The sequence below is a fragment of the Carassius auratus genome, chromosome 28, assembly GCF_003368295.1.
Source record: "Carassius auratus strain Wakin chromosome 28, ASM336829v1, whole genome shotgun sequence".
NCBI classification, from domain to species: domain Eukaryota; kingdom Metazoa; phylum Chordata; class Actinopteri; order Cypriniformes; family Cyprinidae; genus Carassius; species Carassius auratus.
The window spans coordinates 16,905,839-16,925,143 of NC_039270.1; the positions used below are offsets into that span (position 1 = coordinate 16,905,839).

General features: G+C 39.6%; 1 protein-coding gene across 3 annotated transcripts in view; it reads right to left on the bottom strand.

Annotated features, from left to right (window-relative positions):
* grna (granulin a) overlaps nucleotides 1–19,305 on the bottom strand; it is a 32,864-nt gene that overhangs the window by 5,868 nt on the left and 7,691 nt on the right. For 2 of the 3 annotated variants that reach the window (XM_026208243.1, XM_026208241.1), the window contains exons 15-31: nucleotides 18,318–18,471; nucleotides 18,121–18,221; nucleotides 17,026–17,179; nucleotides 16,829–16,920; nucleotides 15,009–15,162; nucleotides 14,812–14,912; nucleotides 13,112–13,265; nucleotides 12,915–13,015; nucleotides 10,973–11,126; nucleotides 10,776–10,867; nucleotides 9,680–9,833; nucleotides 9,483–9,574; nucleotides 7,032–7,185; nucleotides 6,835–6,935; nucleotides 5,063–5,216; nucleotides 4,866–4,957; nucleotides 4,508–4,747 (exon numbers count right to left, since the gene is read on the bottom strand). In XM_026208243.1, the coding sequence (XP_026064028.1) occupies nucleotides 4,508–4,747; nucleotides 4,866–4,957; nucleotides 5,063–5,216; nucleotides 6,835–6,935; nucleotides 7,032–7,185; nucleotides 9,483–9,574; nucleotides 9,680–9,833; nucleotides 10,776–10,867; nucleotides 10,973–11,126; nucleotides 12,915–13,015; nucleotides 13,112–13,265; nucleotides 14,812–14,912; nucleotides 15,009–15,162; nucleotides 16,829–16,920; nucleotides 17,026–17,179; nucleotides 18,121–18,221; nucleotides 18,318–18,471 (2,244 nt within the window). The remainder of the gene's footprint in view (nucleotides 1–4,507; nucleotides 4,748–4,865; nucleotides 4,958–5,062; nucleotides 5,217–6,834; nucleotides 6,936–7,031; nucleotides 7,186–9,482; nucleotides 9,575–9,679; nucleotides 9,834–10,775; nucleotides 10,868–10,972; nucleotides 11,127–12,914; nucleotides 13,016–13,111; nucleotides 13,266–14,811; nucleotides 14,913–15,008; nucleotides 15,163–16,828; nucleotides 16,921–17,025; nucleotides 17,180–18,120; nucleotides 18,222–18,317; nucleotides 18,472–19,305) is intronic. The other variant, XM_026208242.1, reaches the window with a different exon arrangement.

Sequence of the window (19,305 nt, forward strand, 5' to 3'; positions counted from 1 at the left end):
TCTGGCTCGGCTCGGTGTTCAACTCTCTCTTCACAGCAGTTCAGTCAGCATGCGCAGTCTTCTTAATCGTTTGATTCGCTCAATGATGTGCCACCTTCATCAAACCTGCCATCTACAGTTCTGGCAGTGGTTTGTAATGGAATGATTCGTAACATTTTTATAATTGTAACGAGTAACGATGCAGCACATAAAAAAAAAATATCGGAGTAAAAGTATTAAACTCAGCCAAAATATGTATTGAAGTAAAAGTGGAAGTAGGAGAAAATATTACCCTAGTAAAGTACAGATACCGCCTTTAAGTACTTAAGTACAGTAGTGAAGTAGTTCTACTTCGTTACTATACATCTCTAATTATAGGGCCCTGGATGTTTATCTGCTTACCCCCAGGGCATCCGAGATGAAGGTCACTAAAGGGCCTTTCGCACCGCTGTAGATCCAGAACTAAATGTACTGTATTAAAGTACTGGAACGATTTTGTGTGAACTATTTCCCAGTAAAATTTAAAGTGTTGCATTCCCACCGACCGTGTTTACTAGGAAGAGACGTTAGCCGGTTGACAGCGACATAATGTCTGCACAACCGGTGGATGCAATGATCAGAGCTGTGTTTTTGTTGTGTCTCGCGGGTTTCACAATACTGGACATGGAATGTCGACGTATACATAAAGCGATTGAAAGAACGGAACGGACGGCTAAGAATCTCCAATGACAACTTAGTGCTAAAACATACAATAAAACAGAACAAAAACAAAACTAAATGAAACCCTGCAGCTTGAGACAATACAGGGAGTGCAGAATTATTAGGCAAGTTGTATTTTTGAGGAATAATTTTATTATTGAACAACAACCATGTTCTCAATGATTCCAAAAACTCATTAATATCAAAGCTGAATATTTTTGGAAGTAGTTTTAGTTTGTTTTTAGTTGTAGCTATTTTAGGAGGATATCTGTGTGTGCAGGTGACTATTACTGTGCATAATTATTAGGCAACTTAACAAAAAACAAATATATACCAAATTCAATTATTTATTTTCAGCAGTGAAACCAATATAACATCTCAACATTCACAAATATACATTTCTGACATTCAAAAACAAAACAAAAACAAATCAGTGACCAATATAGCCACCTTTCTTTGCAAGGACACTCAAAAGCCTGCCATCCATGGATTCTGTCAGTGTTTTGATCTGTTCACCATCAACATTGCGTGCAGCAGCAACCACAGCCTCCCAGACACTGTTCAGAGAGGTGAACTGTTTTCCCTCCTTGTAAATCTCACATTTCATGATGGACCACAGGCTCTCTATGGGGTTCAGATCAGGTGAACAAGGAGGCCAAGTTATTAGTTTTTCTTCTTTTAGACCCGTTCTTGCCAGCCACGCTGTGGAGTACTTGGACGCGTGTGATGGAGCATTGTCCTGCATGAAAATCATGTTTTTCTTGAAGGATGCAGACTTCTTCCTGTACCACTGCTTGAAGGTGTCTTCCAGAAACTGGCAGTAGGACTGGGAGTTGAGCTTCACTCCATCCTCAACCCGAAAAGGCCCCACAAGCTCATCTTTGATGATAGCAGCCCAAACCAGTACTCCACCTCCACCTTGCTGGCGTCTGAGTCGGACTGGAGCTCTCTTCCCTTTACCGATCCAGCCACGGGCCCTTCAAGACTCACTCTCATTTCATCAGTCCATAAAACCTTAGAAAAATCAGTCTTGAGATATTTCTTTGCCCAGTCTTGACGTTTCAGCATGTGTGTCTTGTTCAGTGGTGGTCATTTTTCAGCCTTTCTTACCTTAGCCATGTCTCTGAGTATTGCACACCTTGTGCTTTTGGGCACTCCAGTGATGTTGCAGCTCTGAAATATGGCAAAACTGGTGGCAAGTGGCATCTTGGCAGCTGTACGCTTGACTTTTCTCAGTTCACGGGCAGTTATTTTGCGCCTTGGTTTTTCCACACGCTTCTTGCGACCCTGTTGGCTATTTTGAATGAAACGCTTGATTGTTCGATGATCACGCTTGGCAATTTTAAGAGTGCTGCATCCCTCTGCAAGATATCTCACTATTTTTGACTTTTCGGAGCCTGTCAAGTCCTTCTTTTGACCCATTTTGCCAAAGGAAAGGAAGTTGCCTAATAATTATGCACACCTGATATAGGGTGTTGATGTCATTAAACCACACCCCTTCTCATTACTGAGATGCACATCACCTAATATGCTTAATTGGTAGTAGGCTTTCGAGCCTATACAGCTTGGAGTAAGACAACATGCATATAGAGGATGATGTGGTCAAAATACTCATTTGCCTAATAATTCTGCACACAGTGTATATTGATGTGTAAAGACACGAAATGACCGGTCTGTGCAAGAAACTGAACAGAATTTATATTGTTTTTTACCTCTGATTCACACAATGTCCGGTGTAGAAAAGGCCCCAAAGTTATGTTATTGTTGCTATTATTTAGTACAGTTGACCATAACGTGCTTTATGTTTCACTTTACTCCCGTTTATTCAGTGTTTGTAATAGGGTAGCAAAGGCACGCGCTGGTTTGTATATTATATCTGACGTCACGCAGTAGTATGCAGTACGATAGAGATGGTCAGTCGGTTGTCACGCAGTTAGTATTCAGTATGATAGAGATCATCGGTCGGTAAAATTAAAATTGTGAGTGACATTTTCCTCAGTGTGTGCGTGAATGAGAAAAGTAAGTAAATCTGCTGCATTACTCGTGATATTGTATTTCTTGGACAGCTGTTATTTCTGATGTTCGATATGGATGAGAGTTAGGAGTTTAGGGGTCGTTACACGGCCGCTGTGTTAATTATATTCACGTTTGTACGTTACTTTCTAGCTTCGGTCCACCTGACTCAGTACGTTGGGTTAAATGGGTCACATCGTGTTCAGACATGTTTATACTTTATTCAATACTTGTTGTTATGAATGTTAAGTACTCTGTGGCTGAGTAAAATATGAAGTGGTGTTAAATATCATTATCTGGACCGCTATTGATGCTTTAAAGTATATCATAGAAGACAGTAAGTTCTATCTACGTTATTGATAACTTAATGCATGGTAGAAAATCTGAGAAGTGTTTGAATCCTTTCTCTCTGCTTACATTTTAGGGTTTAAGAGATACAGTCATATTCTGACTACTGTTTAATTTATGTTTGTAATGTTTATTGAATGAGTGTTGAATGAGTGTATGCATATGTTTCCTTTATTCATTTGTATTTGTTCTCTCTTTATAGAAACCACACTAGAAATTACTCTCACCTTTAAACTCACTCATACAAGAAAGAGGAGGAATAAACAGAATAATAAGAATTATCTCTCCGCTCTTCATTTCATACTCTGGAATATTTGGCCTTAAGTGGTGTTCTGGCCGACACACCTGAGTGAACCTGGTGATAAACCCAGAATTAGCACCTAGACTGAGTGTTTAACCATTATCTTCACTTCATCCGGACTGTAAAAACTCTCCTGAGCACGTCCTGTTGTGCACAATCTCAAGGAGGCATGAGGCGTCTTCTTATTCTTCTTGCTTTATGGTGGATTGCAGACTCATAATTAAATCTCAATTAGGAGTGTCACAATGGCCATTTGAGTGATAGATGGCAGTAATGCACTTATAAGTCTGCGATCTGCCATAAACCATGAAGAAGAAGAAGATGCCTCACAAGCCTGCTGTTGAGATAGCCCACAACAGGACATGCTCAGAAGAGTTAGAACAGTTCGAACATTGCGTGAATCAGAGGTAAAAACAACAATGTAAATAATGTACAGTTTCTTGCACAGATCGATTGTTCCATGTGACGAGCCGCAGAGTTTTTTTAAATGTTGTTTTGTGTATGAGTTTTTGTTTTGTTTTATTGTATGTTTTAGTTGTGATTCTCATCCACTTACATTATAAGAGTGACAGACTGCAACGGTTTGAGCTAAAAATCTTGGTTTGTGTTCAACTGAAGAAACTGTTCAACCAGGGGTTAAGCAGATAAACATCACATTTTCATTGATGGATGAATTATCTCTTTAAGAACCACAACTGTTTCCATAATTGAAAATAATAAGAAAGCACCAAACCACAAACCACAGCATATTTGCATGATTTCTGAAGAATCATGTGACACCGACTTTGCCATCACAGGAATAAACTACCTTTTAAAGTAATTCAAAATAAAAACAACATCCATTATAATTTGTATTACTATTTCATTATAGTATATTTTTTTCTATAAACAGAGGCATTGTTGGTGAGTGTAAGAGACATTTTTAAAGGCAATAAAAAAATCGAACTGACCCCAAACTTTCAAGCTATAGGGTAATTCTATGAAAATAGGTCTGCGTCAGCTTGGTTTCTCAAATAAATGTTGCTGAGCACTTAAAGCATATAATTGTGAAAGAGGGACTGAGGGATATTACCAAGAGTAATAAAATTCAAAGTTGAAAACGGAGTGTGTATTTTCTCATTTGGTTACTCATGTAAGATAAGATTTCTCCTCTGAGTTATACTATACCTCAGGCAAAGGACAGCAGCCCCAGTCTCCATCAATATTCTTACAGCAAGTGTGGGAATCTGGACAAATGTGACTAGAGTCGCAGTTCACGTTCCCATGTGACCTTTGACCTGCTCTAGGTAGAGCAGGCAGCTTCTCAGACCAAGGCTGAGATCCTGAAGGTTCATCACAAGACCCAGCAGCAACGTTACATGTCGTACCATGAGGACAGCAGTGGGTGAAATCTTCACAACACACAGCCTATAGAGAAAATTTAGTTATTGTATCCAAATTTTTTATTTTGTGTTCCACAGAAGAAAGAAAGGTTAAAATAATAATTATTCAGTGAATTATTTCTTTAACGGATCAGTAGATTTACCTCAGGAAGAGGACAGCAGGCCCATTCTCCTTCTTTTGTCTTACAGCATGTGTTTCCATCTGGACAAGATTTGGAGCTATCACAGGTAACATCTGAATGCATTGAAGACACAAGAAAAGATAAAGACAGTTCAAGAACAAATAAAATGATAGTTGTTTACCGTGTCTGTGTGTGCTGTATTTAGGGCTTTGATCTACTTTGTGTTACAGCCACATTCTGACTGCTGATCAGTTTGACAGGCATCTTCTGAAACCAAGGCTGAGATCCTGAAGAGTCCTCACACGTCCCAGCAGCTGTGTTACATTTCTGACCATGAGGACAGCAGTGGATGAAGTCGTCACAACACACAGCCTATAGAGAAAATATAGTTATTGTATCCAAATGTCTTATTCGGTAACACTTCATTTAAAGGTGTCCTTATTAAACATTTTACTTGTACTAACTATTATAATAACAATAAAGTATGCGATAATTAGATGCAAGTTACCCTAAACCAAACCCTTATCCTAACCCCTACCACACAGTAAGTATATGTAGTTAATTAAGATTACTCAGTACTTAAATGTATAATGACACTGTAACAGACACATTAAAGGGGTCATATAATTTATATTTTTCCTTTCTCTTTGGAGTGTTACAAGCTCTTGGTGCATAAAGAAGATCTGTTAATTTGCAAAGACTAAAGTCTTAAATCCAAAGAGATATTCTTACAGTTAAGAGTCAACCACGTCTACCTAAAATGGATCATTCTAACACACCCCCACATGTCTAGTTCATGATGTGGGAAGATTTACATAACACTGCCCAAATGTTTAAGAAAAGAAATAAGGCATAACTTTTATTCTCACTCTTTCCGCCGACGCCATGTAGTGGAGATGCTGTGTATTTCGTTGTGAAAGCGTAGCTTCTTTGATTGACCCTCCAAAAGAGGACAAAATCGAGCGCAGCGTTAGTTCAGTCAGGCCACGGAGGCATAGGCTGTTTCAGATCACTAAGGCTTTCAAATCTTAGCTGGCATGGACCTCACTGCTGAGAGGCACTCATCTTCTTAACCAGACTACAGGATAGACGTCCCACTCCCACATCTAACTGATTATCAATGTTTGCTTTAAAGACATTATTAAGCGTCGTAAAAGTCATGTATTTCTAAGCTGATGGTTCCCAGGGGGGTTATGTTAAAGCTCTTGTATGTTTAATTGTTCTGGGAGCAAGAACCCCCATAAGGAACCATACTGCCAAAGATAAATTGTGTTCAATGAACTCAAGTAAACTTGTCAAAATGGTTCCTGTCTGAACTACAAATCATTGTTTAAGTTGTATCTACAACACTGTTCCAGAACAGTTCAACCCAAATATTCAGATGTGTGCAGCGCATTTTACAGAGGACGAGGATTGTTTCCTGAGAAAGTAGCCTACAATGCTGGCTATTTCTATACAGGGGGGCAATTCCAACTTTGCAAAGACAGTCTGGGGCATCTGACTCAGTCTGTAAGTACGTTTTCATATGTAAAGGATTTGCCATTGTTTATTTAAACTGAGTTTTGAGCAGTGTAGAGTAGCGCTTGTTGTTTGTTGTTCCTCCAATCTGTAATTATTTATCTACTGGATGCAACAAATGCCTATATTTTTAATTTTTTTTTGTTGCGCCAGTCTTCTGACCTGGACACGCATCACAGTATCACATTCTTGAGGTATTCAGCCAATCACAGCAAACTGGATTAGTTGGTCAATCATTGTACACCAGATTCAATCAGAACGATGAGCTTTTTTATAAACCTATGCTTTTCAGAAAGGTGTGGCATAGAGGAGAAACAATAATGTACAGTATGTGGAAAATAATGTGTTTTTTGAATTATAAACTGCATAAACACATTGCAACATACCAAATGATATTATTTTTTTCAACGTCATATGACCCTTTTAAAATAAAGTGTAACCTATTATTCCTTTAATAGATCAGGTGATTTACCTCAGGCAGTGGACAGCAGGCCCATTCTCCTTCTTGAGTCTTGCAGCATGTGTTTCCATCAGGACAGGCCGCAGTGTCATTGCAGGGAACATCTGAATGCACTGAAAAGACCAGAAATTGTATAAATGCTTCAAGAACAAATGAAATGGTAGTTGTTTACCGTGTCTGTGTGTGCTGTATTCAGGGCTTTGATCTACCTTGTGTTACAGCCACATTCTGACTGCTGATCAGTTTGACAGGCAGCTTCTCAAACCAAGGCTGAGATCCTGTAGAGTCCTCACACGTCCCAGCAGCTGTGTTACATTTCTGACCATGTGGACAGCAGTGGGTGAAGTCGTCACAACACACAGCCTGTAGAGAAAATTGAGTCATTGTATCAAAATTTCTTATTCTGTAACACTTTATTTAAGGTGTCCTTATTACACATCTTACTTGTACGTACTATTATATTTAGGGCTGTCACTTTTAGTTCAAAAATCGATTGCACAATCGATCGGATCAACCAAAAAATAGAGAATCGATTTTAACCAAATATATACACTATTAATGTGAAAATAATTAAACAATTAAAAAATATAGATGTAACAAAACTCACAAACAAGCAGAAAAAGACAATAAAGAATTCCGAAAGTGCAGTATGCGTTGCGAAAGCTAGACAGAAAATACCAGCAATTTGAAAGCGAACTCTTATGCTGCGTTCACACCAAATGCGAATGATTAAGTCAATGTAAAGATGCGTTTACACACATCTGGAGGTCTCGCGGCATGGGAGCGCGAATTCGCCTCATTCGCACATCTAGTTACAGGAGATTCTGAGTTATGAAAAGGACCACTGCAAGCTGACAGTGACCGGCCTTTGTGATGGAAAATTTGTAGTAATACCTCCACCTTGCGCAGCTGTACGTGAGTGTCCCTGGGACATCAGTGCGGTCGGAGCGCGTCTTCTCAACAGCTGCACATAAATTAAATTTTTTTGAACAGTTGTTTGAAATGGATTGAATCATTATTTAAAATAATCTTGGAGATTTTTGAATTGCCTAAATCATGAATGCAACCGGGTTGAAGCCTGCAGTGATGTTTTTCTTTTGTTATGGCAGCCGTCCCCTCTGCACATATATTTTTTCGAGAATTTTGCACTCCTGTTGCTGTTTGTTATTCTGCATGAAACTTCATGCCAATAAATAAGAAATATTTCTGATTTGTGCGTTTCCAGCGCTCTCTTTACGTTTGTCCGTTATTTGACATTGAAAAAGGAAACGTCTTTTTTTTAGACATGGAAAATTGATTTTACAATCGATTCAATGAACACTTATGTCTTAAAAATCGAAAATGATTCTTTCACAAAAGTGACAGCCCTAATTATAATAACAATAAAATTGCATAATTAGATGCAAGTCACCCTAAACCAAACCCTTATCCTAACCCCTACCACACAGTAAGTATATGTAGTTAATTAAGATTACTCAGTACTTAAATGTATAATAACACTGTAACAGGGGCACGTTAAAGGGGTCATATAATTTATATTTTTCCTTTCTCTTTGGAGTGTTACAAGCTCTTGGTGCATAAAGAAGATCTGTTAATTTGCAAAGACTAAAGTCTTAAATCCAAAGAGATATTCTTTCTAAAAGTTGAGAGTCAACCACGTCTACCTAAAATGGATCATTCTAACGCCCCCCCACATGTCTAGGTCACGATGTGGGAAGATTTGCATAACACCGCCCAAATGTTCAAGTAAAGAAATAAGGCGTAACTTTTATTCTCACTGTTTCCACCGATGCCATGTAGTGGAGATGCTGTGTATTTCGTTGTGAAAGCATAGTTTCTTTGATTTGTCCTCCAAAAGAGGACACAACTACAAATCAGTGGTTAAGTTGTATCTACAAAACTGTTCCAGAACAGTTAAACCCAAATATTCAGATGTGTGCAGCACATTTTACAGAGGATGAGGATTGTTTCCTGAGAAAGTAGCCTACAATGCCGGTTGTTTCTTTAAAGTGGGGCAACTCCAACTTTGCAAAGACAGTTCGGGGGATCTGACTCAGTATGTAAGTACATTTTCATATGTAAAGGATTTGCCATTGATGATGTAAACTGAGTTTTGAGCAGTGTAGAGTAGCACTTCTTGTTTGTTGTTCCTCCAATCACAACTGCAGACAGGGTTTTATGTTTATGTGGTGCAATACGCAACAACGCAACGCGTGAAAAGACAGTATAAGTCATTATAATCTGTTATTATGTCCTTACTGGATGCAACAAATTCCTTGTTTGTAATGGGATTTATTTTTTTGTTTTTTTCACACCAGTCTTCTGACCGGGACACGCATTACAGTATGGTAAGGGGCGTAACATTTCCATCACATTCTTGAGGTATTCAGCCAATCACAGCAAACTGGATTAGCTGGTCAATCAGTGTACACCTTGCTTTTTAGAACGATGAGCTTTGTATAAACCTACGCATTTCAGAAAGGTGTGGGATAGAGGAGAAACAATAATATACAGTATGTGGAAAATAATGTGTTTTTATTTAACCTTAAACCACATAAACACTTTGCAATGCACCAAATAATGTTCTTTTTATCAATGTCATATGACCCCTTTAAAATAAAGTGTAACCTATTATTCCTTTAATAGATCAGGTGATTTACCTCAGGCAGTGGACAGCAGGCCCATTCTCCTTCTTTAGTCTTGCAGCATGTGTTTCCATCAGGACAGGCCGCAGTGTCATTGCAGGGAACATCTGAATGCACCGAAGAGACCAGAAATTGTATAAATGCTTCAAGAACAAATGAAATGGTAGTTGTTTACCGTGTCTGTGTGTGCTGTATTCAGGGCTTTGATCTACCTTGTGTTACAGCCACATTCTGACTGCTGATCAGTTTGACAGGCAGCTTCTCAAACCAAGGCTGAGATCCTGAAGAGTCCTCACACGTCCCAGCAGCTGTGTTACATTTCTGACCATGAGGACAGCAGTGGGTGAAGTCGTCACAACACACAGCCTATAGAGAAAATATAGTTATTGTATCAAAGTATCTTCTTTTGCGTTCCACAGAAGAAAAAAGTTAAAGGGGATGTCTAATGCTATGTCATGCACAGAAGTTATTTATAATGATAAAGAGTTGAATTCTGTGCTAAACATGGCCAAAAATTTGGATGTATAACAGAGCATTTCCATGTTAAATACACTCCCTCTGGGTTCGTATACGATTTTCAGAGATTTTGTTTTTTTCCGATCATTGCTCTTCATGATCTCATGAAGGGTGGATTTCCTTGTATGGGCACTTCTCCCGGAGAGGCGCACTTGCACACACATTGACCAGAGCCAAAGTGCATCTATCATCGTGCTTTATTTTGTCAGCGATACACAGGACTTTCTCCGTGTGTTTTTGGAAATGAGAGAAAGACAACCATCTTCAGGTTCCCAAATAACCCAGTGTTACGTGAAACAGTGGATGCAGTTTGTTTTTCTGGGGCAGCAACAGAGCTTCGCAGGTGTGTTTTATTGTTTCTGTTATTTCAGTGACTAATATTTTATGAACAAGGCCCAGTTCGACGCTGGATTTGCACATCGTTTGATACGGAAATATTGAGCCTTCCCAGCAATAAAAGATCTCGTTCACGATTCGGAATTACAGATGGTTACGTAAAACTGCACCAAATTTTTGTGTTTTGTTTGCAATCGGCACTCAAGTGCTCGTCACTCTTTAGCTCCACCCATGGCATGCTTCCAGGAGCTCTGCTGTTTCAGAGAGAATTGTTAAGCTGTATTTTTTTTTTTTAAATATGATAAAACTACAGATATTTTAGAGAAATTATGGATACAATACTTCTCTATAAGTACTCAAGATTAACACGAGATTGGGTGAAACTGTGTGTGTTATGTCCCCTTTAACAGAATTATTATTAAGTGAATTATTCCTTTAATAGATCAGGTGATTTACCTCAGGCAGTGGACAGCAGGCCCATTCTCCTTCTTTAGTCTTGCAGCATGTGTTTCCATCAGGACAGGCCGCAGTGTCATTGCAGGGAACATCTGAATGCACCGAAGAGACCAGAAATTGTATAAATGCTTCAAGAACAAATGAAATGGTAGTTGTTTACCGTGTCTGTGTGTGCTGTATTCAGGGCTTTGATCTACCTTGTGTTACAGCCACATTCTGACTGCTGATCAGTTTGACAGGCAGCTTCTCAAACCAAGGCTGAGATCCTGAAGAGTCCTCACACGTCCCAGCAGCTGTGTTACATTTCTGACCATGAGGACAGCAGTGGATGAAGTCGTCACAACACACAGCCTATAGAGAAAATATAGTTATTGTATCAAAATGTCTTATTCTGTAACAATTTATTTTAAGGTGTCCTTATTAGTGAGTGAAGTGACATACAGCCAAGTATGGTGACCCATACTCAGAATTCGTGCTCTGCATTTAACCCATCCAAAGTGCACACACACACACATCAGTGAATACACACACACACACGTGAACACACACCCGGAGCAGTGGGTAGCCATTTATGCTGTGGTGCCGGGAGCAGTTGGGGGTTCGGTGCCTTGCTCAAGGGCACCTCAGTCGTGGAATAACCAGCCCAAGACTCAAACCCACAACCTTAGGGTTAGGCGTCATACTCTCTAACCACTAGGCCACATCTTTTTTGGAACAGAAATACTCCTTCAAACGTACAACTTAATTTTTTAAACTTTGTCCATGTTTAGCATGGGAATCCAACTCTTTAACAGTGTAAAAAAACTCAGTATGCATGAAATAGCATTTCAACCCCCTTTAAGGGTTCAGGTTGTAGGACCTGCCACTAGAGGGCGCACTATCAATACAATAACAATCGAGTGGTTTGATGACGCTAAGAAGGAGTGTGGAATGATGGCCATCAATCAGACGGAAAGATAAATCATGGATCTAACGCAAGTTCAACAATTTGCGTGTGTAGATTAGATACAAAGTCAAAGCAAAGACGCGATCAGACTATGGATCATATGTGTCCTCGCGCGGGTCTAAAGACGCAATGCCCCGCATTTGCCGTGTATGCCCCATATTACTAATCATGTTGATCGTTATAATAGCATACGTTTTCTATAAAGATACGAATCAAAACAACTCGCCTGTCGATTGAAACACAAGAGAGATAGGAATCTCTTTCTAGTTGAAGTTTGTCGCAAAGCTACTTCAGCATTTGTCCACGAAACTGTTGTCATGTGGTTTCTACGTCAGTTAAGGCGGTAACAAAGGGTAACTAACGTCATTGACAGGCGACTGCACTGCCCCGTGTCACTGTTTTAAATGGGAATTTTCTCATGATTTACAAGTAGTTGAAAACATTAGAGATATTGTTAGTAAACAGCTGGACAAAATAACACTAGCTTAGTGGCTTTTGGATATTTTACTGCAAATATCTCACAAATTGTACTTTTAACTTTTATTCTCACTGTTTCCACTGACGCCATGTAGTGGAGATGCTGTGTATTTTTTTGTGAAAGCGTAGCTTCTTTGATTTGTCCTCCAAAAGAGGACACAACTACAAATCAGAGGTTAAGTTGTATCTACAAAACTGTTCCAGAACAGTTCAACCCAAATATTCAGATGTGTGCAGCACATTTTACAGAGGAAGAGGATTGTTTCCTGAGAAAGTAGCCTACAATGCCGGTTGTTTCTATAAAGTGGGGCAACTCCAACTTTGCAAAGACAGTTCGGGGGATCTGACTCAGTATGTAAGTACGTTTTCATATGTAAAGGATTTGCCATTGATGATGTAAACTGAGTTTTGAGCAGTGTAGAGTAAAAAAAAACAGTTTTATTCAGCCAATCACAGCAAACTGGATTAGCTGGTCAATCAGTGTACACCTTGCTTTTTAGAACGATGAGCTTTGTATAAACCTACGCATTTCAGAAAGGTGTGGCATAGAGGAGAAACAATAATGTACAGTATGTGGAAAATAATGTGTTTTTATTTAACCTTAAACCACATAAACACTTTGCAATGCACCAAATAATGTTCTTTTTATCAACGTCCTATGACCCTTTTAAAATAAAGTGTAACCTATTATTCCTTTAATAGATCAGGTGATTTACCTCAGGCAGTGGACAGCAGGCCCATTCTCCTTCTTTAGTCTTGCAGCATGTGTTTCCATCAGGACAGGCCGCAGTGTCATTGCAGGGAACATCTGAATGCACCGAAGAGACCAGAAATTGTATAAATGCTTCAAGAACAAATGAAATGGTAGTTGTTTACCGTGTCTGTGTGTGCTGTATTAAGGGCTTTGATCTACCTTGTGTTACAGCCACATTCTGACTGCTGATCAGTTTGACAGGCATCTTCTCAAACCAAGGCTGAGATCCTGAAGAGTCCTCACACGTCCCAGCAGCTGTGTTACATTTCTGACCATGAGGACAGCAGTGGATGAAGTCGTCACAACACACAGCCTATAGAGAAAATGGAGTTATTGTATCAAAATGTCTTATTCTGTAACACTTTATTTTAAGGTGTCCTTTTTAGTGAGTGAAGTGACATACAGCCAAGTATGGTGACCCATACTCAGAATTCGTGCGCTGCATTTAACCCATCCAAAGTGCACACACACACAGCAGTGAATACACACACACACACACACACCCGGAGCAGTGGGCAACCATTTATGCTCTGGTGCCGGGAGCAGTTGGGGGTTCGGTGCCTTGCTCAAGGGCACCTCAGTCGTGGAATAACCAGCCCAAGACTCAAACCCACAACCTTAGGGTTAGGCGTCATACTCTCTAACCACTAGGCCACAACTTCCCCTACACATCTTTACTTGTACTTACTATTATAATAACAATAAAATATGCATAATTAGATGCAAGTCACCCTAAACCAAACCCTTATCCTAACCCCTACCACACAGTAAGTATATGTAGTTAATTAAGATTACTCAGTACTTAAATGTATAATGACACTGTAACAGGGACAAGTTAAAGGGGTCATATAATTAATATTTTTCCTTTCTCTTTGGAGTGTTACAAGCTCTTGGTGCATAAAGAAGATCTGTTAATTTGCAAAGACTAAAGTCTTAAATCCAAAGAGATATTCTTTCTACAAGTTAAGAGTCAACCACGTCTACCTAAAATGGATCATTCTAACACACCCCCACATGTCTAGGTCACGATGTGGGAAGATTTGCATAACACCGCCCAAATGTTCAAGTAAAGAAATAAGGCGTAACTTTTATTCTCACTGTTTCCACCGATGCCATGTAGTGGAGATGCTGTGTATTTCGTTGTGAAAGCGTAGTTTCTTTGATTTGTCCTCCAAAAGAGGACACAACTACAAATCAGTGGTTAAGTTGTATCTACAAAACTGTTCCAGAACAGTTCAAGTCTGGGGCTTCTGGCTCAGTCTGTAAGTACGTTTCCATATGTAAAGGATTTGCCATTGATTATTTAAACTGAGTTTTGAGCATTGTAGAGTAGCACTTCTTGTTTGTTGTTCCTCCAATCACAATTGCAGACATGGTTTTATGTTTATGTGGTGCAATACGCAACAACACAACGCGTGAAAAGACAGTATAAGTCATTATAATCTGTTATTATGTCCTTACTGGATGCAACAAATTCCTTGTTTGTAATGGGATTTATTTTTTTGTTTTTTTCACACCATTCTTCTGAACGGGACACGCATTACAGTATGGTAAGGGGCGTAACATTTCCATCACATTCTTGAGGTATTCAGCCAATCACAGCAAACTGGATTAGCTGGTCAATCAGTGTACACCTTGCTTTTTAGAACGATGAGCTTTGTATAAACCTACGCATTTCAGAAAGGTGTGGGATAGAGGAGAAACAATAATGTACAGTATGTGGAAAATAATGTGTTTTTAAACTTTAAAACACATAAACACTTTGCAATGCACCAAATAATGTTCTTTTTATCAACGTCCTATGACCCTTTTAAAATAAAGTGTAATCTATTATTCCTTTAATAGATCAGGTGATTTACCTCAGGCAGTGGACAGCAGGCCCATTCTCCTTCTTGAGTCTTGCAGCATGTGTTTCCATCAGGACAGGCCGCAGTGTCATTGCAGGGAACATCTGAATGCACCGAAGAGACCAGAAATTGTATAAATGCTTCAAGAACAAATGAAATGGTAGTTGTTTACCGTGTCTGTGTGTGCTGTATTAAGGGCTTTGATCTACCTTGTGTTACAGCCACATTCTGACTGCTGATCAGTTTGACAGGCATCTTCTCAAACCAAGGCTGAGATCCTGAAGAGTCCTCACACGTCCCAGCAGCTGTGTTACATTTCTGACCATGAGGACAGCAGTGGGTGAAGTCGTCACAACACACAGCCTATAGAGAAAATATAGTTATTGTATCAAAATGTCTTATTCTGTAACACTTTATTTTAAGGTGTCCTTATTAGTGAGTGAATTGACATACAGCCAAGTATGGTGACCCATACTCAGAATTCGTGCTCTGCATTTAACCCATCCAAAGTGCACACACACACAGCAGTGAATACACACACACACACACACACCCGGAGCAGTGGGCAGCCATTTATGCTCTGGTGCCGGGAGCAGTTGGGGGTTCGGTGCCTTGCTCAAGGGCACCTCAGTCGTGGAATAACCAGCCCAAGACTCAAACCCACAACCTTAGGGTTAGGCGTCATACTCTCTAACCACTAGGCCACAACTTCCCCTACACATCTTTACTTGTACTTACTATTATAATAACAATAAAATATGCATAATTAGATACAAGTCACCCTAAACCAAACCCTTATCCTAACCCCTACCACACAGTAAGTATATGTAGTTAATTAAGATTACTCAGTACTTAAATGTATAATGACACTGTAACAGGGACAAGTTAAAGGGGTCATATAATTAATATTTTTACTTTCTCTTTGTAGTGTTACAAGCTCTTGGTGCATAAAGAAGATCTGTTAATTTGCAAAGACTAAAGTCTTAAATCCAAAGAGATATTCTTTCTACAAGTTAAGAGTCAACCACGTCTACCTAAAATGGATCATTCTAACGCCCCCCCACATGTCTAGTTCATGATGTGGGAAGATTTGCATAACACCGCCCAAATGTTCAAGTAAAGAAATAAGGCATAATTTTCATTCTCACTGTTTCCACCGACGCCATGTAGTGGAGATGCTGTGTATTTTTTTGTGAAAGCGTAGCTTCTTTGATTTCTCCTCCAAAAGAGGACACAACTACAAATCAGTGGTTAAGTTGTATCTACAAAACTGTTCCAGAACAGTTAAACCTAAATATTCAGATGTGTGCAGCACATTTTACAGAGGAAGAGGATTGTTTCCTGAGAAAGTAGCCTACAATGCCGGTTGTTTCTTTAAAGTGGGGCAACTCCAACTTTGCAAAGACAGTCTGGGGCTTCTGGCTCAGTATGTAAGTACATTTTCATATGTAAAGGATTTGCCATTGATGATGTAAACTGAGTTTTGAGCAGTGTAGAGTAGCACTTCTTGTTTGTTGTTCCTCCAATCACAACTGCAGACAGGGTTTTATGTTTATGTGGTGCAATACGCAACAACGCAACGCGTGAAAAGACAGTATAAGTCATTATAATCTGTTATTATGTCCTTACTGGATGCAACAAATTCCTTGTTTGTAATGGGATTTATTTTTTCGTTTTTTCACACCATTCTTCTGAACGGGACACGCATTACAGTATGGTAAGGGGCGTAACATTTCCATCACATTCTTGAGGTATTCAGCCAATCACAGCAAACTGGATTAGCTGGTCAATCAGTGTACACCTTGCTTTTTAGAACGATGAGCTTTGTATAAACCTACGCATTTCAGAAAGGTGTGGGATAGAGGAGAAACAATAATATACAGTATGTGGAAAATAATGTGTTTTTATTTAACCTTAAACCACATAAACACTTTGCAATGCACCAAATAATGTTCTTTTTATCAACGTCCTATGACCCTTTTAAAATAAAGTGTAATCTATTATTCCTTTAATAGATCAGGTGATTTACCTCAGGCAGTGGACAGCAGGCCCATTCTCCTTCTTTAGTCTTGCAGCATGTGTTTCCATCAGGACAGGCCGCAGTGTCATTGCAGGGAACATCTGAATGCACCGAAGAGACCAGAAATTGTATAAATGCTTCAAGAACAAATGAAATGGTAGTTGTTTACCGTGTCTGTGTGTGCTGTATTCAGGGCTTTGATCTACCTTGTGTAACAGCCACATTCTGACTGCTGATCAGTTTGACAGGCATCTTCTCAAACCAAGGCTGAGATCCTGAAGAGTCCTCACACGTCCCAGCAGCTGTGTTACATTTCTGACCATGAGGACAGCAGTGGGTGAAGTCGTCACAACACACAGCCTATAGAGAAAATATAGTTATTGTATCAAAGTATCTTCTTTTGCGTTCCACAGAAGAAAAAAGTTAAAGGGGATGTCTAATGCTATGTCATGCACAGAAGTTATTTATAATGATAAAGAGTTGAATTCTGTGCTAAACATGGCCAAAAATTTGGATGTATAACAGAGCATTTCCATGTTAAATAAACTCCCTCTGGGTTCGTATACGATTTTCAGAGATTTTGTTTTTTTCCGATCATTGCTCTTCATGATCTCATGAAGGGTGGATTTCCTTGTATGGGCACTTCTCCCGGAGAGGCGCACTTGCACACACATTGACCAGAGCCAAAGTGCATCTATCATCGTGCTTTATTTTGTCAGCGATACACAGGACTTTCTCCGTGTGTTTTTGGAAATGAGAGAAAGACAACCGTCTTCAGGTTCCCAAATAACCCAGTGTTACGTGAAACAGTGGATGCAGTTTGTTTTTCTGGGGCAGCAACAGAGCTTCGCAGGTGTGTTTTATTGTTTCTGTTATTTCAGTGACTAATATTTTATGAACAAGGCCCAGTTCGACGCTGGATTTGCACATCGTTTGATACGGAAATATTGAGCCTTCCCAGCAATAAAAGATCTCGTTCACGATTCGGAATTACAGATGGTTACGTAAAACTGCACCAAATTTTTGTGTTTTGTTTGCAATCGGCACTCAAGTGCTCGTCACTCTTTAGCTCCACCCATGGCATGCTTCCAGGAGCTCTGCTGTTTCAGAGAGAATTGTTAAGCTGTATTTTTTTTTTTAAATATGATAAAACTACAGATATTTTAGAGAAATTATGGATACAATACTTCTCTATAAGTACTCAAGATTAACATGAGATTGGGTGAAACTGTGTGTGTTATGTCCCCTTTAACAGAATTATTATTAAGTGAATTATTCCTTTAATAGATCAGGTGATTTACCTCAGGCAGTGGACAGCAGGCCCATTCTCCTTCTTGAGTCTTGCAGCATGTGTTTCCATCAGGACAGGCCGCAGTGTCATTGCAGGGAACATCTGAATGCACCGAAGAGACCAGAAATTGTATAAATGCTTCAAGAACAAATGAAATGGTAGTTGTTTACCGTGTCTGTGTGTGCTGTATTCAGGGCTTTGATCTACCTTGTGTTACAGCCACATTCTGACTGCTGATCAGTTTGACAGGCATCTTCTCAAACCAAGGCTGAGATCCTGTAGAGTCCTCACACGTCCCAGCAGCTGTGTTACATTTCTGACCATGAGGACAGCAGTGGATGAAGTCGTCACAACACACAGCCTATAGACAAAAAATGGAGTTATTGTATCAAAATGTCTTATTCTGTAACACTTTATTTTAAGGTGTCCTTATTAGTGAGTGAAGTGACATACAGCCAAGTATGGTGACCCATACTCAGAATTCGTGCTCTGCATTTAACCCATCCAAAGTGCACACACACACACATCAGTGAATACACACACACACACGTGAACACACACCCGGAGCAGTGGGTAGCCATTTATGCTCTGGTGCCGGGAGCAGTTGGGGGTTCGGTGCCTTGCTCAAGGGCACCTCAGTCGTGGAATAACCAGCCCAAGACTCAAACCCACAACCTTAGTGTTAGGCGTCATACTCTCTAACCACTAGGCCACATCTTTTTTGGAACAGAAATACTCCTTCAAACGTTCAACTTAATTTTTTAAACTTTGTCCATGTTTAGCATGGGAATCCAACTCTTTAACAGTGTAAAAAAACTCAGTATGCATGAAATAGCATTTCAACCCCCTTTAAGGGTTCAGGTTGTAGGACCTGCCACTAGAGGGCGCACTATCAATACAATAACAATCGAGTGGTTTGATGACGCTAAGAAGGAGTGTGGAATGATGGCCATCAATCAGACGGAAAGATAAATCATGGATCTAACGCAAGTTCAACAATTTGCGTGTGTAGATTAGATACAAAGTCAATGCAAAGACGCGATCAGACTATGGATCATATGTGTCCTCGCGCGGGTCTAAAGACGCAATGCCCCGCATTTGCCGTGTATGCCCCATATTACTAATCATGTTGATCGTTATAATAGCATACGTTTTCTATAAAGATACGAATCAAAACAACTCGCCTGTCGATTGA